The following is a 26,634-nucleotide window of genomic DNA, read 5'->3' on the forward strand; positions in this document are numbered from 1 at the left end:
CTGCTGCTGCTGCTGCTGTTAGCTTTTCAAAACTCCAGTTGATCAAGTCATACCTGAGATCACCAATGTCTCAGGAGCAACTCACTAACCTGCTGTTGTTAGTATCAATCATTCAGGGGGGGAGCAGATTTCATATGATGACGTTATTGACAAGCTTGCACCAGGAAGGCCACAAAGGTTAGGTTTTAGTTAGTGTTTTCTCTTCTTAGTGCTGCAGTTACATTTATTCTAGTGTATTATTAGTGTGATTTGTAGTTTATAATATTTATTTCAGATTGTTTGTGTTTATTAAATATTTCCTAACTGTATTTTCAGTTACAATAAATGGACAAAGTGACTCTATGGGGGGGGGGGGGGGGATGGATTAAGATGGTTTAATTCACAGAGTAGTTAGGAGTCTTGACGTGGCGTGGCGGCTGACTGGAGGTAAGCGGCAGGAAGGTCCAGAGAGCGAGACTTCGGCAGAATCCAAGGAGGAGAGCGAGAGCGGTGGACAGCGACCTGAGGTTCACCCGTGAAGCGGACAGTTCCTGAGGGTGGAGAAGAGATGAAACGTTAACGAAGCTTGGACTTAAACAAGGGCACACAACGTGAGCTGGCCAGACGTAAGCACCGAGGAAGGAACAACGGACTGGCGTTGAAAACAGGTCCTGGATCTCCTTAAGTAGGCGGGGATGAAGATGAGGTAAGTGAACCCAGCTGGTCGCGTGCAGGGCAGAGCAGGAACGGGGGAGGGGGAAGGTAATTGACAGAGGCACCATGTCAAAACTATAATTATTTTGTTTTAAAAAAAAAACACGTTCTTATTTTTTGTTTGCAAAACAGAGAAAAAAAAACAGTTTTTCTGAGACAAGAGTCTTTTTACTTTCTTAAGATTCAGTTTTTTTTGCAGTGAATGTGAATGTGAAGTAGGGTGTGTTGTTCTCTGTTTGAACAATGGACAGCAGTAGCCTGACTGATGACAACATCCAAAGGCCCATCCGAAGACCACATCCCTCCACCTTTGGGCGTTTCTATAGCGATTCTGGCAGCTCTCAAATTGAGTTAAATAAAACACTAAACATGCAGTAAACCAACACTGATTTGCAGGGCTCTTACCAATACATTGTTTTCTCAAAAAAGATGATTTTATTTGAAGCAGGGGGAAAAGAAAACGTCTTTTCTCACACAAATTAGGCTGTTCTGACAGCTCAGATTTGAAATGGATCAAAAGCGGCACCTCCGGCATGGAACAGGATGAGGACTGCACACGGGGCATCATCAATGGGAGGCTGGGCAGAAGCACAGCAGAGTGTGAATGAATTCTGGGTGTGGTGCTCTAGCAGCAAGTCGGGTGGAGAAGTGACTCACTTATGTAAGGCAGGCTTGATGACTCATGCATGCTGTTATTAAACCACACTGCGGTTATAAGCCTGTGGATCTCGGGGACTTTTGTGTGCAGCACTCACAGTTTCTATAGCACTGACAGTGGAGCTTAACTTCATGGGTTACTGTAAGCTATCAATATTATATAACCTCCTTCATTCAGTTTTACTTTGCCAGCAAAGAAGTGGGTTATTCCATCCTCTAATAGTAGTTTAAGCCCACATACCGCGTTTACCCAATTTTGACTCAATTATTGAAAGCATAGATCACAGAATACTCGGGACAAACCATAAAACTGGAGCAAAGCTGTTCCACTAGGCTATATCAGCAGTGATGTTTTCATAGCTTCTTCCAAGGCTCAGAATGATTTATGGATGTGTAAAACCCCCACAAGAGAGTGGAATACCCCACACACGATTTAGAGTTTGGAAGACGTTAACTATTCATGCCATCTTTCAGACGCCCACACAGGCAAGAGCTCATTTGAAGCCAGCAGGCTGTTGGGTTTAGAGGATTCCTGTTTTTCTTGCTGCTCTACATCACACAGCTTTTGGAAGTTGTCCAGTGCTAGATATAACAGATTAGTCTGGAAATTTCTCCTGCTACTCACCACTCTCATAGGCACAGAACTAATGAACACTAGCCATCGAATTCTCCAGACTCACTTTAACTACTCAGACATGCAGTGCAGAGGGACGTTTATATTTGAAGCTCTCTGTTATTAAAAGTTTATCTCTGAAGCCTGAAAAGCGGATTTCTATCATCCGCTTCTCTGCTTTCAGCATAAAAATTCAGTTTCCGACAGGAATTTCAATTGTTCCAGCAGAGCTAATGGTTGCTTGTTTTCGTTGTCATAAATACACGACGGTGAAGTGGAGCACTGTAGACAAAGAGAGAGTGGAAGCGCTGCAGATCAAACTGGAACAGACAGAATATTGTATCGTGACGCTCCATCCCACTTCTGGTGCGGAGAACACTGAAGTACTGTCTCCGCTCTGACCCGCCATAATGACCCATGGAACGACAAGATTACGACACGGCAAATGCTAAAATTCCACAGACGCTGTTCACTGATTCGAGTGAATAACTGCGATTGTTTTTTCATAACAAAGCAACAACTTGGTTTGTCTCCGTTTTAACCACCAAACAGAAAATTTGCTGCTGGAAGAACGTTTCTGTATTTCGAAGGATGTGTCAACACTCATGGATTTTAGACTCTTCATAAATATATAATGTTTAACTGATATAAGATTCCTTATCATTTTTTAATTGTTTCAAATGAATTTTCATCAAAAAATTAATAATTAAATACAAACTTTACAAATAACCTTTAAAAAAAAGTTCAGTAGAGCCATAAAATGGATTTAGGTCTGTGAAATATTAACTATGGCTGTCATAAATGCGTGCCCTTTGATAAGCTTTCTTTTAGATTAACATTGCACCAAGTGAGATAAGATTTGCCCTTAAAGACAGAGAGATGTTCTTCTTTTCTGCTCTCTGAAATCATTAGTTTAAGGCCCAGATGATGTATAGGCACTGCTAGAGGTACAGGAACAATCTCTGTCAAACTCAACAATTCAATACAGTACACAGCCTCATATGCTGAGTGTGAATGGTATTCCATACAGCTCACCAGTTCCGGACACGGTCTTCCTTCAGGTTACTGTGCCAGAACACATGACAGACGGATGACCTTAGCTTAGTGTCGGCTCTATTGGGATGAAGGAATGTTCCCTTTCATTCACGCTGGCACAGATTACAACCACAAACAAACATCACTTTGTTCTTTGCGCTTGGTGAACGCGGGGCTACTGTACATCACCGGATGGTGAAATTGGCCACGAAATGGGAGACTTCTGGTGATAACAGATGGCTGCCTCGGCTTGCCAGGAGGATTTCCATGCGGCTCCGCTTTACAGATGACCCAAAAATCTTGTTGCCAAAACTCACACTTCTCCTTGTGACTCATTGAACATGTCTGTCATTTCAGCTGAAAGAGGCCTATTTTGAACAGATAACATGTCTATGCTGGAGGTTTCCTGTCTTATATTCTGTTTTGATGATAAAACTCCAAAACAACATGATAAAAGCGGCCTGCTTTGCCATTAAATGAGTCCTCGGTCTCTACGCAAGTTAGGGTCAAAGTCTTAGTTTCTCAAGTTCCATTCACAACACATTCTTTTTTTTTTTTTAAACTTGTTCTGTCCAACAAGTGAGCAAACAGATGAGTGCAGAAGGCCTTTTGTGTTGGACAGGTTTTACTCTTACAAAAAGGGGTTATGAATCTTCGGATAGCCAGGGTCTAAATTTGCATAAACCCCTTTTTGCTTTTTTATTATTTTTTATTTATTTGTTTTTTTCATTTTGTGTTTTAAGTATATATAAATATTCTTTTTATTAAAGGGGAGGGAGAGGGGGAAAGTGTGTGTGTGTGTATGTTTGTGAGGGGGTTGAAGAAAAAGAAATAAAGAGGGAGGGGGAGAAAGTGAGGGGATTCAAGTGCTGAGTTGCTAATTTGAATATGTTATGATTTTAAGCTGTGAAACATTTATGCTGGATCTGCAGAAAGGCAAATATTACATCCAAACGTGAAATTCTGGCACTAAGATAAGTGGAAGATATCTGTCCATCGATACACTTATGGTTAGGAGGAGGGATAAAGCAGACAGGGAGCAGTCTGCCGGTGGGCACGTGCATGTGGGGGTTGAGCTACACGCTGCCAAAGTAAACCATGTGATCATCAGGGGAACCAGATCCTCCCCAGCCCGACCAGCCAGACCAGGAGAGAGGGGGAGACCCCCGGACAAGGAGCGTCTCCAGCGACGGGACCCAGGCCGGGACCCACCCAGCCAGGTGCAGAGGGGGCCGCCCTACAAGGGCCCCTCTGGGACCGGGAGGCACAGGTGAGCCCAGCGTCAGGACCCCCAGGCCACAGGACAGGCGCGTTCCGCTTCCGGGATCAAAACTTTCGAGTTCACACATAGCTACGCCAGTTTCTAGGGCCGTTTTGGGCTCTATGTACAAGACATGCATCCATTTAATGCAATTGAAAAGTTGAACTTTGACCAATTAGGGATTTGGCATTTGTAGTGACTTATGGATTATAGGACACCAAGTCTTTCACATATCGGAATAGAGCTGTTAAATAAAAAGCCTGGAGCAAGATTTGGGAGATTTGCACTGCTTCGAAATTTCGCTCCAAGGATTTTCCAGCTGCACCCCTAGTATCTGGTAGCAACAGTCCAATGCAGACACCTTATGCGTTCTTGAATGCGCGTCACTCATGTGGGAAGTTAAAAGACAATAACTTGGAAATGCAAATCAAGAGTCTTGAGAATTAACTGGCCAACTATTAGTATTTTTAGTTAAATGCAATATAAAAAATAATGTTTATAAAATGAATCACATTTGTAAAAGGACTGGATCTATTTACTTCCTGCTGAATGAAGAAGCCACACAGAATAATGGAGAAAGCGTCCCTCATGGCACAACATCCATGATGTCATCCTCCTTCCACTGTGTAATGGCGTCAGACACAGCATCAAGCCAAATCCTGAGATTAGGATTATTTTCTGAGGTTCTTAACACCTGCTGTGCACAAACAGACCACCATGAGCTGTAATCCCCACACGAGGGGCGTGTTGTTCACACGAGAATAGCAAAGGCAAATTACAACAACTGGGACTCTTTCTTTTTCTTTTAAAGTGTACGGGTGCTCGCTAAAGACTTGATCTAAAGAGTTTGAAATGGAGCTTTTCCTGTCTTGAATCAGAAGCAGCTGTGAACTTGCTGTCAGTATTCCAGTATTCTAAGTATGTTGTCATGACCACAGCAGGTGTGAACCAGCTCTAGTTTAGTTCGGCTTCAATGCCGTTTCACCAATACACAAAAGATGTGCACCCGCCCTCCAGAGCTAAAATCCAGCTTCAGCCTCGAGCACATCTGCTTCTCCAACACTGACTGCTGAGTAAGCACCACATTAGCCTCTGCTTCCCTTCAAGAGGAATCACAACAGGACAGACACGCCACCAACATGAGCGTCAGACACAAAAAGATTGCCTAATATGGAAGGAAATATGGGGTCACACACAATGGCTTGTGTTTTTACGTCTGTTGGTCTGTTTTTGTTTCCTTATTGGTGGCTTTTTGTCATTACTTGTGCAAAACTTACTTCACTCTGAACTCTTTTTACATTTGCTAACACATGCAGATTGCGTTTCTGGTGGGAGATCATGTGACTTTTATGACTGTAATCCTCTTTTAACTTAAATTTTCTGGCACAAATATTTTACTTACCAGTTCAGAAATTTAGCATTGATTTCACAAAAAACACTGGAAAAGTAGAAAGTTTTGAACATAACTATATCATTCTCATTAAAGACTCGTCTGACTGATGGTTTTGTTTCTTTGTCTCCAGGCGTTCGATGTCCTTTCACAGACCAAATCTCAGGTTTTCCCTGCAGGTATGTGGCACATCATGTTCAGTCTTGTTGGAAAATCGTATCATCCAATAGTTTCACAACTGCTAGGTGTTAGCAGGCAAGTCTCTTCATGCTGAAGGTTTAGCTTTCAGATTTCTTTAGAAGTTCTCATCCCTTCATCCTGAAGCCCATTCTGTTAAGAGTACAAAAAAGCATGACATGTTGCACAATTCTTAAGAATTTCACTTCAGCCAACAGCAGTTGTTTTGGAGCTTAGAACTTGATTTTTGGAATAGTTTTTTCTCCTTTTTCACAGAGCAAAATTTAACTTTCAAACATCTTTATGACAAGACAGGAACAACATCAGCAATCTAAGACTGGAATGAACTGATAGAAGTCAAACTTTACATTTGCTTTTGAGCAACAAATCTATAAATACTAACTTTATCTCTTTCTTTATGGCAAATCCATGAAAGGGACGCTCAATTAAACACTGTTAAAGAAAGTTTTGACTAATAATGATGCATATATTCCAGATTATTTTCAGATTTTACTTTTACTTAACAAAGCAGATGTATTTTTTAAGAAAAATAATTACTATTGTGAGTCTTGGCATTAAAGAAACATACCTTAAGCTGATTGAAACATTGAAATATAGAAGTTTGTCAAAGGTTTTTCCTTTTCATCTTTGATGAAAAAGCAAAAATGTGAAAACAATGCGAGATATAAAATAAAAAAAATTTATTTATGTTTTCCTATGCTGCTGTCACACAATAGGCAAACGGCTGGTTCCAAGTGCAGCAGGTTTATCAGCACAGCTAAAAGTCCATTAAGCTAAATCAGGGTCAGGCAGGCAGGGGTCAATAACGAGCATAGGAGCATCAGAGAAACAAGGAGAATAGTCAGGATCCAGACCAGAGTCGGGGCAGGTGGCAGGTAAATGGAGTCAGAGGTGAAACAGGGTTAGGAAATCAGAAGATCAGGTCTGGATATAACACTGTAATGCAGGCAGACTGGCACAAATAATACTTTGCACTGAGTGAGGCTTAGCACAGTGCTTTAGTATGCTGTGAGTGATTGCAAATGAAAGTCAGGTGTGCGGCATCCAGAAACTGTGCGCTGGGGTTGCTGGGAGATGAAGTAATTTCAGATCTCTGGAGACAGTTCCCGCCAGTGACCAGAGGGGGAGACAGAGCTCTGACTTCTGACAGCTACGTTCACACAGGGCATGTGACCAGCGTCCAAGAACGCGATAAAAGCGCATTCTTGAACAAGTGTTTGGCACATGGTGTTTGCAATGGTGAAGCAGGGAAGAGATTCTTTTTCTTTTTCTTTTGCTACTGTTTACTAGCGCATCTACAGTTGGACGAGGCTTGCTGCAAAATGTCGAAGCTGTACACGTCATTAAATCTTGCTCCAAGATCAATTTTGAAATGATGGAGCCCCAAAATGGTTGTAGAAAGTTGTGTAGTGACACGTCAACGCGAGATTTTTAAACGCGGAAGCCCAAAATATGGATTTAAGCATGTTTAAAAAGACTTTTGCTTGAAAGTGGTGGCTTGAACATGCGTTGTAAAGAGCGGAGTGCATGTGATTTCATTGGGAATTCCCACCAGGTGCTGTCAAAGAACTGAAGACATGATAACAATATCAAGCATCCCACAGTATTATCATAATGGTTTTGTCCTAATTCTCTCACTACTCACTGCTTAGTGCACTATATAGTGTCTTTGCCATTTTGTAGGGCTATCTGAATGTATATTTCCAAAATCCAGGGCCCTGGAAATTTCCCAGAAGTCTCTTCGAAAAAACAGGATGAATCGATGCTCAACAAATTGGCAAAAATAGACCACAAAGGATTACGTTTAAACAATTTGAAAAAAATGTATTTAATATATTTTTTTTAATCATCAAAGTTTTTATCATCAGAAGACAGTTTTCATGGTTTTAAATAGTCGGGATATTCTCACGCAGAAGACAAATTCCTGGTATTTTGCAATAAAATCTTTAAGGCAAATGTGACTGTCCGCCCTGCAGCTTTAACCTTTTCAGAATCTCCTAACACATTTAAACCGTCAGTAGTTCAAATCAGAAAATTATTCCTTAAATCTGTTTCTGAAACTGTGAACTAAGATGAACTTCTCTGAGTGTCTGTTTTCCTCCCAAAAAGATGTGAGGACCTAAAGCGGTCAGACAGGAAATGGCGTGTTCATGTCTGACTGCCTTATTTTGAAGGTTTTCACACTTTAGACAGTAAGTTATGAACTTCGACACAAAAAAAGAAACTCGTCCGGTTGTGAAACAACTCGAGCCTTATCATTCAAGCTGAGTGAGGAGATCTTGTCGGAAGTTCTGCCTCTGTGGTAAACGCTGTGTCATCTTCCGCTTCCTTTAAGTGCAGTTTGAGTGACTGCTGGCGGGCGTGTCTCCGCTCTGTTATTGACAGATTTGGTTTTTGTTGCTTGTCTTTGTGTCAAAACGCCCCAGGGGACAGGAAGTCAGGCATCCGAGTGGACAGAAAGCAGGCGTGTAAGCCGCACCTACAGCTCTGGGCCCCGGACTGCATACTGCGGTTGCTTGCATCTCGATGAGTGTTCTTTCGCTTTGACTAAATCCCACAAACAGCTTTTGTTTTTAGTCTCCCATTCAAACCCCCCCCCCCCCCCCCCATCCAACAAAGAAAGACACTGATCTTCAAATAAAAATAAACAATATATTTCGTTGTGTATAAACTTGTACAGAATGCCTCATAAGCTTTACATAAAGGTTCAGATAAACTCCATATCCTTCATGATTTACAGAAAACGTCCCCCATAAACCACATTTATATATACATCTTTACAAACACAGAACAGCCGTTGGGAGCGCTTAAAGATGCATGGATGACATACAGATGCCTGGTAGAAAAATCCCTGAAATGTCTCTCTTTGAGGTAAAAACAGGCTATTCAAATTCACTTCCTTTCATCTCCTCGCACGCATCAAACTCATTCATATGTTCGGAGGCAAGACCGGCAACAGAGGACAGCTGATCACACGTCATGTCTCCTGTAATAATGTGCCAGTGGAGTAGCTGCAAGCTGAAGAGTTAAAGGTAAAAAAAAAAAAGGTGAAAATCAATGTATTTGTGCCAGAATAACACAAATGTGTTCCTTTCTACTGAACGTGGAAGCTCAGCTCTACAGTCAGGAATGGTTGGAGCCTGACATACGAGAATAAATGATGTAAAGGTTACAAAACAGCATGAAAAAAACAATAAATCTACTTACATATGTATTAACCAAAAGGTTATACTGTGGGTCAAAGCAGGGTAACAATTACAATGATCACAGTTTGAACATGTATTTGACATTATTTCCTCATCTAGATTTGTAAAGACTAAGGCTGAGGGATGTAAAAATGGATTAATCTTTACCTAAAAATCAATTTGGGTTTATCAAATCCACTATTTGATTTTTCTTTAAACTCATCAAAATAACAGCTTCAGTTACTTTTAAGTGTAAAAAATTTAATAAAAATTGCACCTTCTTTTCTGTTTGCATTACTTAAGTAGGTCAGAACTTTACACAATAAAACGGGTTTTGAATGAAAATGTCAAAATAAATTGACATTGTTGTGATTCAAAGTTAAATGGATTGGCTATTTTGGCTATGTGTTAGTGAATGTACTCTAAGAAAAGCTGACTGTTGTGATTTCCTTAAGGCATGTTCAGGAAATTTGTCATAAGTCCAGATTTGATCTAATTAGTAGTCTATTTTCTTGGTTTGAGTAATGACAAAAAAATCTGACTCCCAAAAAAGCATTCTGACTTGAAAAATACTTTCATTTTTATAACTAATCTGCAAAAGAAATGTGGTGAAAATAACAAATAAAAATCTGGTTTAAAAAAAAAAAAAGCCAATGATATTACGAATGTTCCACAAAATCAGTTAATGAGAAGACAGTCTCCCATTTATTCTAAATTAAGGCATTTGAGTCTGTTAAAAAAAAAAAAAAAAAGTCAATCTTGCTCCTTTTTGGTACGAATCGCCTGCTCGCCTCAGCAAGTTGGCCAGTCCGACAGGCTCAGAACATCCTCTCATGCTGACTCCAGCTGAAAAACATTGTGATTGGTTGGCGTGGTGAAAAAAAGCTGCTCGTCGGTGGTGGAGCGGTTGTCGCAGGGAGTGTGGCGCCCCAGCGTCCTCTCAAAGTCCAACAGTTGACCCATGAAGTTGAAGTTGGGCGAAATGTTGGACTTCTTCCTCTTGACAAAGTCGTAGGCGTCGTTCAGGGAGAGGTTGAGTCTCTGCATCAGGTAGGCCACCGTGACCGTGACGGAGCGACTGATGCCGGCCAGGCAGTGGACAAGGATGCCACAGCGCTTGGAACGAGCCTCGTCTGAAAGACGGCAAGAGTTAAAACTCAATTTAGCTGAGCTCCACTTTTAACGGAACGACTTTATCTTTCAACGTCAGCCCTAGACCTGCACAATAAATAGCAAATTTATCGTCATCATGATATCAGCCTGTGCAATACGTGTTTTGTAAAAGATAGCATAAATTGCAATAAATGGTTAACTTAACCATTTACAGATATGGCAGCTTGAAGTATTTAACAAATCAAATCAAACCCTTTACGCATTGGACCAATTGGATGAAGCCCTTTTATCTTAGATGCCTGCCTCATATGTAGATGAGGGTCATTTCGAGTATAATTTCTTTTGACTTGTATTTAAATAAAGCTGTTGAAGTGAAATGGAAATGATGTATCCATTTTTTTTGTTTTGCTATTTGTTCATGTACCGCAAGTCGTATTATCATCGCAATACTGATCACTAAAGCCGTACAACTTAAGTTATATCAGGTATATATTATGCAGCCCTAACCCTCGTGGGGTCGTCTGGAGCCCACAAGGTAGCACAAGGATTAATCTGCCCCTTTATCCCTTTTTCAGTGGGATTTTGATTCTCCAATAACAAACAGAAACATGTAATCATATATATGGAGGTACACTGTTCTGTCAATTACATAACAGCTATCAAATTGTAGAAAATAAATGGAAAAAAAGCAGCTCTGTAGAGTTGAGAGGCCCGTACTTCCTGGTTCCTCTTTTGCTTTGAGAAACTAGTTTCTACCACAGAGCCTAGCAACCACCAAAAAAACAAACTGTGGTTTAGATGGAATCATCGGTAAAGACGAGGTCAAAAATCAAACGACACCATCATGGCTGAGCATTGGCCAACAAAACTTCAGTACAGCCGTGTTCAGATAATCCTCTGTGGGCTGCGTCTCTGAGTTAGTTACATATGTTGAGACTGCTTTCTGACTTTTAACAAATTGTCATTTAACACTTTGAATGTATGCTAAAAACAACAACAACAAAATGTAGCTCACCAATAAATGATATGGCCTCTGGGAAGAACTGGGACAGGTTCTGACTCCAGTGGTCCGAAATGGGGATCTGCTTGTACCTGAAGTGGCCGTCGTGCTCGAACATGTTGGGGAGATTGGGCGTGACGTTCAGGATGTAGGTGATGTTGTACTGGCCCAGCACATCCAAGTTGGCGGAGTCTTTGGCACAGCCCAGGTAGAGGTAGGGGAGGATCTGGACGGGGAAGTCGGGTTGATTGCTGGGGAAGGGGCTCTCCTCGGGCTCTGTGGACTCCCCGTCCGAGCAGTCGGAGCTGATGCGGAGGTTCCCAAAGCCCAGAGCCGACACAGGGGGAGAGGAGCTGGGGCAGGAGCTGTCCAGGAAGGTCTCGCAGTGTTCTGGGTACTCTGTGTTGAACTTTACAAACCCACCTGGGGGAGAGACCGAACATCCTTTAGAACCATGAGCACCGGAAACACGGTTCCTGTGTGAGATCAGCCATTTTGGAAATTTCATTGAGAAACTTCAGAACAGTAAAGTGACAAGTAGGCGCACGAGCCACAACAAAACTGCGCCCATGCGCAGTCACACTTTCATTTATTATATAAAGTTTAAACCCCCAAAATGTAAAATTCAAAAGGATTAAACCACCAATAAAATAGCAGTTTAGGTAGATTCAATGTTTAATACAGATGTTTAGTGATGCTGCGTACTTTTGTGTCGTAACCCCCCCCCCCCAAAAACAAAGTATTTTCCGGCAAAATTATATGTTTGCGTTACCTTCCAGATAAAACGCCTTACAACCGTCTTCCCACAATTTCTGAAGGAGGACGAACAGAACCGACGCCGGCGCTCCGCTGGCCGGCCACTCCGCCGAGCACTCATCGTACAAGACGACCGTGTCGGTCTTGCACCTTCCGATGAACTTCTCCTTCTCCTCGTGTTTGGGGATGACGGTCTGTATCGGTATGTTGCCCTTCTTGAACCTCCGCAGCATCAGCCCCGTCATGGCCAGGTTGATGGCGCTCTCGATGTGGGAGGACTCGTACAGCTCGTGTGAGCGGCAGTCCAGCAGCAGCAGCGACGAGCCGCCGGACTCTAACTCCACTTGCAGCCACTCCACGCTTTTACTCGGTGTCCTATTACACATGTCGCACGCACTATCATGCTACAAGAAAGCGGAAACTTTTAGTCCATATAGTGTTATTCCGAAGTGTTGGGGGGGGGGGGTAAAAACCGTTGCCCCGTCAGTTTCTTCTTCAGGAGCGACGAGATTCCCCCACTTTCCTTCGCTCTCTGTCCATCAGACGGCGAGTCCCGGAGAGCCCAGGGAGGGACGGGAAAGCTTCCTGGACGTCGCTAGCTGCCACTTATTTCCTCATCTGGGTGAAGTGCTCCACATGGAGCCGAACTCTCGCCATATTCCAGTGGAGAGGCTTTTCTTTCTTTTCCTTTCTTTCGCTCAGTTGACAGAACAGCAACTCGAGAGGGAGGAGTTAGCTTAAAGCCACAGCCCAAACAGCCAAACTTTCACACTTACACGAAACAAGGAGAAAAAGCAGGGTTTATTTTATTTTTTTAAACTTTACCATATTTTGTTGACATGTGTCCCTTCCTTCCTTTAAATCTCTCTGTTTGGAAATCTACAGTTTTGTTAAAGCCCCCACACTTTTTTGTGTTTTTTTAACATGCTTTGTCATTACATATTAGTTTAAAAAATGGCTTTTCTGAGTATTCTTTATTCAAATTATTGTGAATTAGGATCAAACAAAAACAATTCCGTAGGTGTGACGTAGAAGCTACAGAAAAGCTCCATGCTGCACTCCATCCTGATTTAGCCACTTTCAGAAAACGTCTTTGTTTTCCTCGTCTGAGCTGGCATATGCCTCAAAACTATATGGCTTTTTAACACCAATATTGCTCGCCATTTTTGTTTCACGGGTAATGGTAGGTTGGGGGTGTGAGGAGCTGCAAGGGAGAGTGTAAATGAAGGGATGATGGGTAATGAGTGTAGGCTTACTATGCACCCCAAAAACGAATTTCTGAGGAACTTCTGCAGTTCTGCGGAAACTACGTCCCAAAAAACAAGTTTATTTTTTCACATTTTGGCTAAAATTTGAATTATGACCTTAATAATGAATATGAATAATAAATAAAGAAAGTGACTATTTGCACATCATTTTCTAAATGTGCAGTCAGTGCTGAACTTTCTTCTTGACCACACGGACCAGAAGAAAGGGTTATGGTTAGGATTCTGGTTAAGGTTGGGGATAATACATCACATGGTTCCTGAGCGTGCATGTCTGCAGCTCACCGCTCCACCAGGGGATGGGTCAAGTGCAGAAAACAAAGGTGTGCGACAGCTAATGGGACTTTAACTTTAACTTCAATTTTAAATACCAACAGCAACATCTGGCCTTGGACACGCTTAAAATATGTACGGGCAATGTAGCAATGTGCATCTTCGCTGCACGTATGACGTGTGACCAATATGAATTTCCGTCAGTTTTTGTGCCATAAATAAAAAGCCACTGAGAAGGATTTTACCATACTGATTTTGCAATTTTTTTCCCCCTTAAATTCACACATTTTGCTGACATTATTTTAGTTTCTGCTATAAAAAAATATAGCTGCTTGGCCCTTCCACCCTGACACTCAGTTTCAAAATCTACTTCATTACATTTGTGTTAAGAAGTCACGACAACATTTTTGCCAAATGCGTATTTACCCACTTTAACCCCAGCTGTGAGCCGCTCTTGGCACACATGTGTTAAAGGCCTACAAGCTAACACAGGGCAAGCTGAACAAGACTGTACACACAAGACTTTCTAGAAGAGGGACGGAGTACGACAAAGAAAACTTAGAATAAAAATAAAGATGTTATTTAAAAATATACTTGAGTTTTAGAGTAAAAAGATAACAGTGGGAAAATAACTACTATAGCTACTTAAGTAATGAGTAATCATTTAAACACATTTGATTTATCGTCTAGAAGTTTAAAAAAAAAAAAACTACTTATTTTATTTATTTATAAAACACTGATTCCCAACTGAGGTTGCGTCTCAAAGCGGGACACACACATGATGAAAACACTTAAAAAACGGTAAAATATGTCAAAATAAAAGTATAATTAGTCACAACTTATATAACAAAATGTATTCCAAATGCCATAAGTTTGTTATTGTTTGATCCAGATCACACCAGCCAAGAATAAGGCATGCAAAATATGTAAATAAATACCCATGTTGGTATTTGAATAATGCAGACTCAATAACCGGAGAACTGACGATCTATTCATTCAGAAGGAGTACTGTCAATTTATGCGAAAATTAAAGGACTTATGGTCTAATAAATACAACAGTGTTATTCTTAAATCATTAATCTTCTTCAATACAGGAAAAATGTATGGTAAAATGTTTAAAAAATTGGTTCTATAATTATATAGCACATTACTAACATCTAAAACCCTTTGGGGTAAAACTTTTACAAAAAACTATCCAAGTAAATTTTACTGAGTAAATGGAACTCACCTCTTCCTGTTTTGAAGGAGTTCATCTTTGTTTGACTATGTGAACAGAACATTTATCATGTGACTGTGTCTTTGTCTATCAGGGCTGTCCGAATCCAGGCCTTGTAGGCCGACGTCTACCATGTTTTCCAACCAACTTACCAATGTTGAAGCTCTTTATTGGCTGAACGCACCTGATCCAGGTAATCAGCAGCACATAAAGCAGGATTTTTGGAAAAACAGTAGGAGGCCATGCAGGAGTTCTGGTTTAATATGGTAAAAAATGTAATCATGTGTCTGAACTAGTATATTTTTGCTTTTTGTGTTTCATCTCTCTATTTTTAGGATCTCCTCGTGGTTTCTTCCAGAACAGAACACCAGTTCATTACTTTGGGTGTGTTTGTGTGTGTATGTTTTCATTGTTTCTATAACTCCAAAGTTTAGTAGTTTTGGCTCTGTTTGCTGCTGTTTTCCTCATATTTAGTCAAGCAACTCTTCATGTTTATGACAATTGTCTTGTTTTTTTGCACCACTAAAATATGTAGTTCTACGAAAATCCTACCAAAATCTGTTGTCTTGCTAATTTTGAACAAGAGGTAAATTTTGTTTTAGAAAAATCTCACATCGTAAGGATTTTGCCATTATTTGGGAAGTCTTTATCAGATTAGACTCCCTTCATGCTGACCCCTTTCTCAGTTTCTTCCTGAGTGGATTTTGTAGAGGAAGCTTCTCTTTCTTCCAGTGTGGTGCAGCTGCCTCTTTTCCTATATTTTAGACAAATTATCTCCAGTCATTACTGATCTGTTTTCTAGTGCAAAAGAATGACTAATCAGGAGAATCAGTAGCGGGTGGGGAGGAAAAGAAACTGAAAGGTGAGCAATGGGAAGTCAAGACATTTTCTGTGCACACACACACACACGGAGGGGATGCAGAGTTTACACTGAACGAGAAATGGAGCAAAGCCTTCGCCCATGCGTGTCTCAGATATTGGCCGACTCCAACACCCTGCACCCCACCACGTTTTTAGCACCTGTTCTCAAAAGGCGGAGAAGAATCCACAACAACATCTGATGCCCACATGACTGCTGCTCAAGCTGAACTCTCATTCTGGAGGGTATTGGACCTCTGCCACTCTCTGTTAGAAGGAACTAAGACCCATTTATCTTACAAATATGTAAAAAGAAGGAGAGAAAAAAAAATTAAGTCAAGCAGACCTCCCATGCTTTTTACTGGATTTTCAGTCCAACATGAATGTCTGTTTTTTGTTGGCATCCTCCGGTTGGGAAGAAGCTGTCTGTGATTTCAAAAATCCACCAGTTATCCTACATCACTTTCCACCAACACTTGGGTAACATGAAAGCATGAAAAGAATGAGTTTATAATTATTTTCCTAAAGATAAAAGGGGGAAACATTCTAACTCTGCCTCATCCTGCTCCTCAGGTGCAGTTCTGCACTGAGGAACTGTCATGCAAAGGTGGTGGATACTCAACGCCCTTATGTCGTTTCCAGATGTCCAGCTGAGTGAAATCAGACCTGAGATGGACTTACTTCATTTATGCTTCTCTTGATGTAAAACTAAATTAAAACAAAACCAAAAAGGGTTGTTTAGCACAAAACATATCATCAAAAATATCTTAAAAAATGGTTAGTTGTCTCCTTTCAAAAACCTTATTGACTGAAATCAGATTTAGCACGTTTGCTCGAAGACATTCATGCTTTTCAAAGATCAAAGCGATTCTACACGTCAACTGGGTCGGAAATCCAATATCCTGAAACCCTCTAGTGGTTCATGCAAAAGCTGCTGCTCTAGTTATGAGTCATCAGCACAGGAAGGAGGGATCAGATGTCAAAGCCTCACAGCTCCACTCCAGAGATCCACAATGCCTCCATGCGGTGAAAGGAAGTACAATTCAAAAATCCATCACCGCCCAGCCAACCACCAGGTTTCTTTGAAGATATTTTCTGCTCATTAAATCTTTACTGAAGGAAGGGTGAGTGAGCTGTGTTCAAAATAAAACCATTTCCTGTATTTTACATTTAATCTCAGGAGCAAATGTCAAAGGTTTCCGAGTTATAAATAGCTATTCACAACAGGAATTCACTTCTAATGACAGAGATTTGCCAATAGTGATATATCTTAAATGAAGAACAGTAATGAAGTAATAACAGCACTTAGAAAAGATGCAGGAAAAGACAATCCGACCTAAAAATATTCTCTTTTTTACAAGCAGACTGGACGACTTAAGTTTTCTGTAACTAAAGACATCAGAAATTCTGGCTAAAAAACTGTTTGGATTATTTTATTTAACCTTTTTTTTAATCCAGTGAAGACAGAGGAAGAGACTATTCTTATTTTAAACTGTGGCCTAAGAAAAGGCAAGACTTTTTGAGAAAGAGTTCCAGGAGACACAGAAAAAACTAGGATAAACAGCAATAACACAATCATTAACCCTTGTGCTATCTTAGATGACCCCACCCTTACATTGACGTGTTCTCCCTACCATGACAAAGGTGGATGAAGGTGGAAAGATTTCATGTAATCCATGGACACCAGTGATGATCACAAATCATTGAAGAAGAAAGGTTCAGAGCACTGTCTAGTGGGTCTAGATGACCCAACTCCCAATGTCAAAGTGCCTAGAATAGCACAAGGGTTAAAATAATTCAAATTATTATAAATTTTCCAAAAACTTTGGAATTGACTAATACACACTTTGTTTGAAAAGCATGAAAGTGTTATATGAATAAAGATTGATTGATAGAAAAGCATAAAGTTAAGAGCAAAAAATAAAAATCGACAACTTAAACCAAAAGTTGTAGCTTTATTAAGTGTGCCCAAACACTGAAAAATGCTTAAAAAATGTTAAATGTTGATGTAATTGGAAAATATTCTATGTATGTTTTAATAAAGGTCATGGTAGGACAGCTTAGCTTTTTCAATTTGAACGACAGTACAAGTGAAGCACTTTTTGGTCAAACAAGTTCAAGGCGAGGATGTTTAACCACAAGGCCTCGCATCTTTGTGGAGCAACACAAACATCTGCACAAACACCTCACTGACAGACGAAGCAGAGGGTCCTTCCGGGGCTCCGTCCACTAAAGGAAATAAATGTTGAGCCTTTGCGCAAGTCATCCAGAACGACAAAAACCCAAACCAACAAAGTTTAAAAGAGAATGTCCGGTTCTGAGAGGCAGAAATATGTGTACATAAAATGATGTGCTATTAAATCTAAAAACGAAAGCACAATGAGTATCATGTTTTTTTTTTTTTTTTTTTAACTTGTCCTGTCCAACAGGCAGATGAGAGCTGACGGCCTCTTGTGTTGGACATATTTTACTTTAACAAGAGGGGTTATTAATCTTCAGACAAACCAAAGGTATGTCTGAATAAACCCCTTTTGTAATTGAGGCCAAGCTATATTAATTTCAATCATGTTTGAAAATCTTTGGTGTTGGACCGGACGGAAAAGGAAAGAAGGGAAGAAGAGAGAGGGATGTTAGAGGGGGGGGGGTAAGAGGGTGATAATAAGAGGGGGGGGGGGGGGGGGTAACACCATGAAGCAGCATAAAGCAACAAGTTTACTGGTTGTTTATTATTAGGGTAAGGTTCAAATGTAGTACAAAAAGGGCGGGGCCTGTCCACACACACACTCAAATGTTATCAACACACCTGCTGGCTGAAAAAATGTCCACATGTCAACATGTACACAAAACAGATAGTGTTCACACACGCATACTTATGCCTTTAAACCAACTAGTGTGAAATATTTCAGTCATTCAATCATGCAACCTGTTAGTGCAAAGGTGAGCTAACACCTGTGCTCAGGTGAGTGTTTATGTTTTTCTAAAATGGACGGTGGAATGTGAAAAGAAGGAAGGAGAGTGCCCAGCCATCCCCGCACCAAGACCCCCGCCGCAGCAGCAGCGGCAGCTGGAACCCCCAACGCCACACGGCAGCATGCAGGGAACAACCGCCCCCCGGGCGACCAAGACCGCCACCCAGGCCAGGGCCAGCAGGGCCGCCGCGAGGCCCCCAGAGCCAGAGAGCAGGGAGGCACGGAGGGAAAGGGAGCGCCGCCCCAGCCCAACCAGAAGAACAGCCCCCCCGCCGCGCCGGGAGAGCCAATGCACGGCCCCACCCGAGAAGGGCGCCCACAGCCCCAGACGAGCAGCCCATCACCCCCCAGGAGTTCCGAGCATCCCCCCGCCCCAACCCCAGGTACGAGCCAGGACCCCCCTAGGGAGACCCGCTCCGCACTCCAGGCAGCCACCCACCTGGCCCACGGTTGGTCCAGGGAGGAGCAAGGCAGGGGCCAGCCGCCCCCGCCCAGGAGGGGAGCGCCCCGGGGAGAAAGGGGGCCCACCAGGGGTGTTGTAAACTTGGCCCGACCATCATAATATCATGTTTTTCTAAAGATACTCTTTACAACCATTTAGATTTTTCAGCCAACTAAGTTGATATGATTTTTTAGTATTTCTGAGTAGAATCAGCAATGAATACATCTGAGGAATAGCTCATGTGGCGACCTATTCAAAGTGTGTCCTGTATTCGCCCATCAAATACTGGGATAGGCTCCAGCAACTCAGCATCTCTCAAAGGGATTCAGTAGATTTGTAAAATGGGTGAACCCCTCAGGTTAGATGTTCTGGAGATAAATTGAGGGAGGTGGAGCCAGATGGTTTGGACAAATTCAAAAGAGGGACAGTGATTATGTCGGTAAAAGAAAGGTTAAGGCCAACAAGGACGTTCATGGATGCAGTCAAGGAGGACAAAAGGGTTGTTGGTTTAGAGTGTGGAGGATACAGATAACAAATACAGATGGAGGCTTTTGATTTGCTGTCACAAGCAACCAATAGGTAATGTAATGCTGTTTTGATGGAATTACCACTGGATTTTAAATGGATTCTTTCCTGTTGTGCCTTTTATGCTTGATACAGTACTGATGAGGCAGCTCAGATGAGTGGTGAAACATTTAAGAAAGAAAATTTTAAGTCTAGATTACAAAATGTGAATGGGATCTATTTACTTGATTACTTTAAATAGTTTTGGACATACTAGATACAACACGTGTCCATATATTTCACATAAATAAAATAGTTTTTAACAACTAGAAACCTTTTGAAAAAAACCCACACATTCCCTTCAAGTGGATAAACAATCAAGTATTTCTGTTTCAGCTCAGTGAGATGGAGCGAACAGTTAGTGTGTCTCTACCGTTCCTTCAACTATCCATGCAATCGATGAACTCAGACGCTGCAATCTGTGGAGTGGAAGCCTCTGATTTCTCAAGTAGTCTGTGAAGGCGGCTGGAAACACTGATGGAAAACAAACTTACTTCTTGACAATTTTACAACCAAAAGCTAAAACCCAATGTGCCAATAAACAGGAAATCAGCCAAAAAAGATACAAAAAAACCAACAACAATGCGTTAGCAATCATTTTTCTACTGTTAAGCTTCATCAGAACTGAATAACTGCATTCAGCTCACTCCAAAATCCTTTGCACACAGTTATATTCAGAGCCCTGCGCCAGACTGGCAATCTGTCCAGAGTTTACCGCCCCTTTCCCCTACAATAGCTGGGTAGGCTCCAGTGACCCTTTGACCCTGAAATGGAATAAGTGATTGCAGAAAATGTCTATGGTATTTAAATGTTACATCCCTAATTCTGTTTTTGACCCCAAAACCTGAAATAAATCCTAGAGGAACAAAATCTGTTGGTATTTCAACAATTTAGTGTTTATTTCCAAAACTTCCAACAGTCCATAGAAACAGAAAATCCTCAAAACATCAAAAGTCTGTGCATCAGTTTTCTAGACAACACAAGGTCAGATTTACAGATTTCAGAACCAACTATCTGCACCTTCATCGACACTCCACTAGGTGGCAGGATTGTGCTCATAACCAGCCTCCAAAACGAAGCTTATTGGGCAGGTAGATGCTTGTGAGGAAGTCAGGAGCAATATCTGCCAGAGACTGTATTTCAGCTTTGACTTTACTCTGCTGCATCAGCTCCATCTGCAGAAAAAGACAATTACACAAAACTCCACGAAAAAACAACAAAAAACAAATGTTTATCCAGCAGCGGAACCATTAAAGTCTAGGAAGCGGGGTTAAATTATTTAAGAATACATTTCAATCCTGATCTTAGAGGAATGTTTGGAGAAGTTGTCTATTTAAATGGAAAGGATCTTTCTTCATGAATCACACTCTGTAACTGTTTTCCTTTCTTTTGTAGTTGCACACAATCCCATTGCAACACATGCCATTAAAAACCTATTATACGCAGATTTGAGTATCTGCAGCGACGCCTTTACACCCTCTAAGCCAGACTTTACATTTTCCTCCTGGCCTTTCTCTTTCACTCACTTCTTTTTGCCATTGGGGTTGGCTGGCGAAGTACGGGCGCTTCAGAAGGCTGTTGAGTTTGTTTTCGTCTCTCCTGGTGAGGGGAAGTAACGAACGTTTGGGAACCATCAACCTAAAGACACACAATTTCAGTTTCACTATTCATGACAAAGTTCACTTCCTAAAAACTGAGAGCAGCAGTTTCTGCCCAATGCTGCTTTCCCATACCAAAGCCTTTCAGGGTGTTTGTTTTTTTTAAAAAAAAGACAAAACGGAGAAGTTGTTCAGGATACAAATGTATGTATCTGAAAAGAATCCATTTAAAGTCTATATGCTTTCAATAGAATTCATGGAAAAGAAAAAAAAAAGTCAAAAGCAACAAAAACAAACAATTCCTAAGAATATCATCCCAATTAGAGGCAGGAGGAGGAAGTCGTGATTGTGGAGTCCAAACCTCTGTAAGTCAGAGGGGAGGAGGCCTAGCCACATAACGCTGGGAACAGTCAGACTGTGGGCCTCGAACGACATGGCCTGTAGACAAACACACACACACACACACACACAAAAATAACGACACACAATCTAACTTCACAATGTGGCTGTGCTCTGGAACTTCATCAACTACATAGTCACAGCAGAGACTCCAACCTTTCTACATTTTCAGCTTCATTTTCTTACATTAAAATCGTTATTTTTACCAACATGAAGAGAAATTGTTATTGCAAAAATAACTGGCGTGTAGATGCACTCACCACTGATCCATATTTGTAGATGCACATGATCTCAAAGCCTGACAAAAGTCAAAGGGAGAGGTATTCTGCAATCACTGACATACCAGAGCAATTACCTTCAAAGACGGGCTACAGAGCAAAGAGTAAAGCAAAGCATTACGTGGTTCCTGCCATGAAACCACTGACTGGTAGGGATACCACGACCCTGGATCCAAAACCAAACTGAATGTTAAACTGAATTGTGGAAAAAATGAATTTACTAGTATGTTTACGTTGGAAGCGTCAAACAACTGTGCTAAATTTAGGAAGGAAGGCTTATCAGGAAGTAAAATCATCAAACCGCAAGAATCCCCCCCCACATACACACAAAAAAAAAAAAAAAAAAAAAATCGAGGTTTGAACTGAATCGTGGGGAAGGTGAATGGTTGCATCTCTATTGGCTGTATACGAGAACTGGACTAAGCGTGTGACATCATAGAAAATGGCTTACTTCCGACTCCAACGAAATTTTGTCCATTCAGCTATATTTCTGCAAAATGCACGCCGCCACCTTGGAGCCAGTTGATGTCAGTGAGCAGTAATGTGCCTGAGTCAACGTTTCTATGGCAACCACTCTCGCCAATCAGGAGTGAGCTTGTTGGAAGTCCACACCCCTTCTGCTTGAAAGCGGCCTTGAACATTTCAAACGTTTGACATGAGACCACATTCATTGATTGAGGCATCTGATTGGCCAGTTTAGAACTTGAATACGGTTTACTACAGAAAAAATATGGGGGGGGGGGATAGGATTAGCATGTTGAAAAAAGGTAGCAGATGAAGATGAAGTTTATTCTGATAAAGCATAAAGACTTAGTAATAGCTGTTTATTACTCTATAGAAGTCTAGTGGATTTTGGAGCCTGTGGGTACTTCCTGTTTGGAACGTCGGGGGGAGGGGTCACTCAGTCCAGTTCTTATATACAGTCAATGACATCATGTTTAGCCCTGCATGAAAACAAAATACAAAAAAAATGGAAAAGAGGCATGGTGATGTCTGGGGCAGGTGCTGCTTTAACAGAACATTTAACCCAGCTGTGTGTAAAGAGATGAAAGGAAACTGATAGAAAGGCTGAATTTTGCGAAATATGTGGGTGACTTAAGTTGATTAGCCTTCCAGTGATTCATACCATGAGGGTCTGCGTCCACCAGGGCAAAGATGGGAATCTGCAGCGTGTCCCACAGCTTTTTCACCATCAGTCGACTGTTGACATCCGGCACACCTTTACCCTGACTCACAAAAACGCAGAGAATCCTGGGACATTCTGTTCCCACATACACGTAAAAATAACAAATTAAAAAAACAAAACCAACTGTAATCATGATGCAAGGAGAGAGTTTTCTGCAGAAGTCGTCGTTTAACAGCCTCTGGAAGGTTGCGTCCTTCTCAACTATCATGACAAATTTGGCTGATGACACAATGTCTGGATGTGGTCAAGGGAAGGTCGCTCAAACTTCAACAAAAGACACTCACAGCATAACAGCTTGAAGAAAAGTCTGCAAAAACAATAGAAGGATACTTCTAATGCCGGAGACATTTGACGAAACTGAAACAGCCTGAAATCAGGAAAACATGAGAAAGAAGAAGCATGAATCCTCAAGAAGTTCCTGAAGCTTTTGAAAGCTGATAACAGTAAAAAGTGCCACCAAAAACAGTTAAAAGCGCTACTTTTTGATAAGGAAAAAATGTATACAGCATGTTTTGCTAAAAGCAGATGGGAAATTGACCTTTGTTTTGTGAGTCTTCTTTACAGAAACTTTCTACAGAAAGCGTTTTTACCAAACGCTTCAGCAAAAAGGGGCGGTTAGCTGAGCTTTGATGTGGCTCGTGTTATGTTGCTGTCACGGTCAGCGTTGGTAACCTGTGCTGAGGATGAAAACAGATCTCCACAGCTGCATCCTCTGCACACCTGATACAGATTTGGTGTGTGTCCATCCATAAAGAGGGATTTCCTCTCCTTTCCGGCTTTATGCCGAGTTGTCTGTTCTCCACATCGAGGGTCAACCCACAGATGGAGTCATAATCCATATATAATGCCAGAGCGGCCTGCGGCAAATTTGTTCATAACATCTAGAGGCAGACTTTATATAAATGAAAATGTATGACCCACAGATCGTAGCTCAGTCTACTACTTACATTTATGAGGTCATGCTTTAACGCCTAAGCTTAAATCTATAAATCTATAGGTGATGGTTACGAGAGCACTTGTCTCGCTCTTGCAGATGGTTTTGTGGAACTCACAGCAGAGCTGGAGCGGCAGTCGATTCTGGTGCCGTCTTCTTCCAAGTAGCAAAGATCCCCAGCAATTAAGCCTTTAGATGTGGCCATCTATCGATAAATATAAAACACAGGAGAATTAAAGCTGGTTTGAGATTTCTTTACTCATACTGCCACAAAACTTGAGTGATTTTGATTTCTTAAGTAGTAATCTTGCTCCAAAGAAATGTTCTGCACTCCAGCAAAGTGCTTTCAAAATAAAAGCGTGAACATACCACATGCAAAGCCCTGCGAGAAACCTTCAGCATGCAGGAGATGTCATCTACTATAGTGTCCACACTTCTCTGTGACCCAAACAGCTGAGTATTGTTGTAATACACATCTCTAGGAGCAAACCACAAAATGAAACTTTAAAAAACAGAGTAACTGTATAAGGATAGGATAAATAGGCAGATTATTCTTTTTATCTTTAACACAAAGTAAATAAACAACAAAATAACCTCTTTGTGGCGTAAGAGTTGCTCTGCACAAGTCTGTATATGACCGAGAGAATCTTCAGAATCTGTGCTTTAAACAGAGACCGAAAAAAATGACCAGCATTATTATCTCCACACTGCATAAATCCTGAGAAGGAATCTTCAAAAAACTGTTGAAGCATCTTAGTTTCATCAAATTTAAGCAGGTGATGGATGCAAACATCATGAATACAAAAAAATGTGTTTGGGGTGAAGCTTAACACAAAAAAACAAAAAAAAAAACCACTCCATTTTCTTACCAAATTTGGTGACAGATGCTGGACAGTTGCTTTTTACAGTGGTGACAGAATGTCCTGAGCTCATCTGAAGCCCTACCCCACTGTCAAAACTAGACAACGTAAACACAGGAAAACAAATGATCAATACCTGCTTTATAGTTGCTATTTTCCTGAATCATCTTCAGGAACCCCTGATTTTTTAAAAGGTTTGGGATGCATAAACCTGAAGCTGGAGTTGGGCAATGAAGATCTTTTTTTCCCTTTGATAATAAGACTCCACATGCAGGTTTAAAAAAAACATTTGTTTTTGTTTTTCTTCTTGATTCCAAATCAGGTCTACCATCTTTCGAGTTCCTGAAAACATTATTTTTCCCCCAACGGCTTGAATTTTTATGAACCAAAGCTAAACGTTTATTTTTTTCTTTACTGATTCCTCCCACAGTTTGTTTAAACCACACCTTGCACAAACAGAGCTGATGCTAAACTGTGTATTTCCTTTTTGCGAAAATTAAACATAAATCAAATCAACTTGTGTGGCTTGACGTCCCACCAAAAACAGTGTAGGTATACATTTATTTATTTTTTAGGAGGCACCTCTAGTTGTGTTTATGTTTGAAAGGGCAAGAGGCTTATAAAGATGTCATATTGTTGGTGTGAACAAAAAATGACTCAAGTTTTTCCAAGCTATAGAGCAAGTCACTTAACGTTACAAATGTGTTAAAAACAACTTACTCAACATTGGACCAACTTGACCTGTTGGGCAGCTCCAGAACAGGGGCCTCATTTTTAGATAGACTTTCCACTATTCTCAAAATGACGCTTTCAATCCGGCTCAAAATCTCTCGCCTACAGAAAAAAAAAAGACGGCTACTATGAAATTGTTAATTTTTTTAAATTAAAACCCACCCTAGTTTATTGAGATAAACAATAAATAAACAATATAATCAGTAGATTATACAACTATTAAATATATATATATTGTAATCATTCACCCCTATACCTATACCCATATCTATAATAACATCATTAGCATTATAATTTCACAATAAATGAAAAAGCTACAGAAATTTACAAATGACATCTTTAACACCATAATTATCAAATTAACATCAATGTTTGTTTGTTTTTCCTTTTTGCAAACAAGCATACATAACATCCAGTTTACATCAAAGTACATAAAATGTTTACTGTTAGCTTAAGACTAATATAAGAATATGCATTTTGTAGCTTACCTAGCTTACAGTGTATGTACTTTTGTACTAGAACTTCATAAACCACATGATAGCAAGGGGGTAAAATTCTACTAATAACTCTTTCAAATGCTATAAACGACTAAATGCGCCTTAAACAACAGGCAAATCTCACACAAAGCAAGAGATTGTTCATTTTCAACAATCAGGAAGGCGGTTAACTAGCATTAGCATTCTGTTTACACCAACTAGTAAAGAGATGGCGGCAGCTATCAGCGTATTAAAATGACGAACTTACGGACTAATTTCCTCTTGAAAATAGTCTTTTTCTGTCGCACCTTCGATACTGTTCAAAAGCTGAATGCGAAGCTTGTCAATTAGGAAGAAAAACTGAGTACTGCCAGACTCCATGGTGCAGCTTATTTGTTTTCCCAGCATGCCCCTTGTGGCAAGTTCCCGCCTCCACGTTTGATTTTGTTTTGCTGATAATATTTACATATAAAAATATTTAAATATCATATATATATTTTATCTTGGTATTTATTCTTATCCTTTTTTAATTTATTTGTTTTTATTAAGTATTTTTATTAACTTTTTTATTATCTATCTATCTATCTATCTATCTATCTATCTATCTATCTATCTATCTATCTATCTATCTATCTATCTATCTATCTATCTATCTATCTATCTATCTATCTATCTATCTATCT

At 40.7% G+C, this 26,634-nt stretch overlaps 2 protein-coding genes and 1 long non-coding RNA gene across 6 annotated transcripts; 1 reads left to right on the forward strand and 2 right to left on the reverse strand.

Annotated features, from left to right (window-relative positions):
* Positions 1-525: 525 nt before the first annotated feature.
* Positions 526-16,246, forward strand: LOC111947661. Of its 2 annotated transcripts, XR_002873530.1 has the most exons (5): positions 526-685; positions 4,110-4,268; positions 5,783-5,828; positions 14,750-14,848; positions 14,991-16,246. It is a non-coding gene; the product is annotated as an uncharacterized LOC111947661 (long non-coding RNA). The 2 variants fall into 2 exon arrangements; XR_002873529.1 differs by lacking the exons at positions 526-685; positions 4,110-4,268; positions 5,783-5,828 and adding an exon at positions 11,975-12,103.
* On the reverse strand, positions 8,480-12,615 carry LOC101175078 (dual specificity protein phosphatase 7). Its single transcript, XM_004070555.4, has 3 exons — positions 11,918-12,615; positions 11,161-11,568; positions 8,480-10,165 (listed from the first exon to the last, which is right to left on the reverse strand). The coding sequence occupies exons 1-3, from the start codon at positions 12,285-12,287 to the stop codon at positions 9,864-9,866; spliced, it is 1,080 nt and encodes a 359-aa protein (XP_004070603.1). The 5' UTR covers positions 12,288-12,615; the 3' UTR covers positions 8,480-9,863.
* A 4,112-nt stretch (positions 16,247-20,358) lies between the features above and the next one.
* spo11 (SPO11, initiator of meiotic double stranded breaks) lies at positions 20,359-26,386 on the reverse strand. Of its 3 annotated transcripts, XM_004070556.4 has the most exons (13): positions 26,220-26,386; positions 25,464-25,577; positions 24,753-24,841; positions 24,478-24,544; positions 24,253-24,361; positions 24,002-24,088; positions 23,280-23,316; positions 23,074-23,183; positions 22,890-22,989; positions 21,746-21,783; positions 21,448-21,524; positions 21,015-21,126; positions 20,359-20,663 (listed from the first exon to the last, which is right to left on the reverse strand). In XM_004070556.4, exons 1-13 carry the CDS (start codon positions 26,357-26,359, stop codon positions 20,544-20,546), a joined length of 1,200 nt encoding a protein of 399 aa, XP_004070604.1. In that variant the 5' UTR covers positions 26,360-26,386; the 3' UTR covers positions 20,359-20,543. The 3 variants fall into 3 exon arrangements, with proteins under 3 accessions (XP_004070604.1, XP_020560439.1, XP_020560440.1); XM_020704780.2 differs by lacking the exon at positions 25,464-25,577; XM_020704781.2 differs by lacking the exon at positions 21,448-21,524.
* Between the last annotated feature and the right edge of the window lie 248 nt (positions 26,387-26,634).

Source organism: Oryzias latipes, chromosome 7 (genome assembly GCF_002234675.1).
Source record: "Oryzias latipes chromosome 7, ASM223467v1".
Classification (NCBI taxonomy): Eukaryota; Metazoa; Chordata; class Actinopteri; order Beloniformes; family Adrianichthyidae; genus Oryzias; species Oryzias latipes.

Bases quoted from the DNA above. Each gene is read 5' to 3' on its own strand.
- LOC101175078 (XM_004070555.4), bottom strand. From the start codon at position 12,287: ATGTGTAATAGGACACCGAGTAAAAGCGTGGAGTGGCTGCAAGTGGAG. The intron at 11,569-11,917 runs GTAACGCAAACA...TCTCTCCCCCAG, and splicing joins TAAGGCGTTTTATCTGGAAG to GTGGGTTTGTAAAGTTCAAC. The intron at 10,166-11,160 runs GTGAGCTACATT...GCCGTCTTTCAG, and splicing joins AGAGGCCATATCATTTATTG to ACGAGGCTCGTTCCAAGCGC.
- spo11 (XM_004070556.4), bottom strand. From the start codon at position 26,359: ATGCTGGGAAAACAAATAAGCTGCACCATGGAGTCTGGCAGTACTCAG. The intron at 23,184-23,279 runs GTATCCTTCTAT...GACCACATCCAG, and splicing joins AAATGTCTCCGGCATTAGAA to ACATTGTGTCATCAGCCAAA. The intron at 22,990-23,073 runs GTTGGTTTTGTT...TTTGTGAGTCAG, and splicing joins CTCCTTGCATCATGATTACA to GGTAAAGGTGTGCCGGATGT.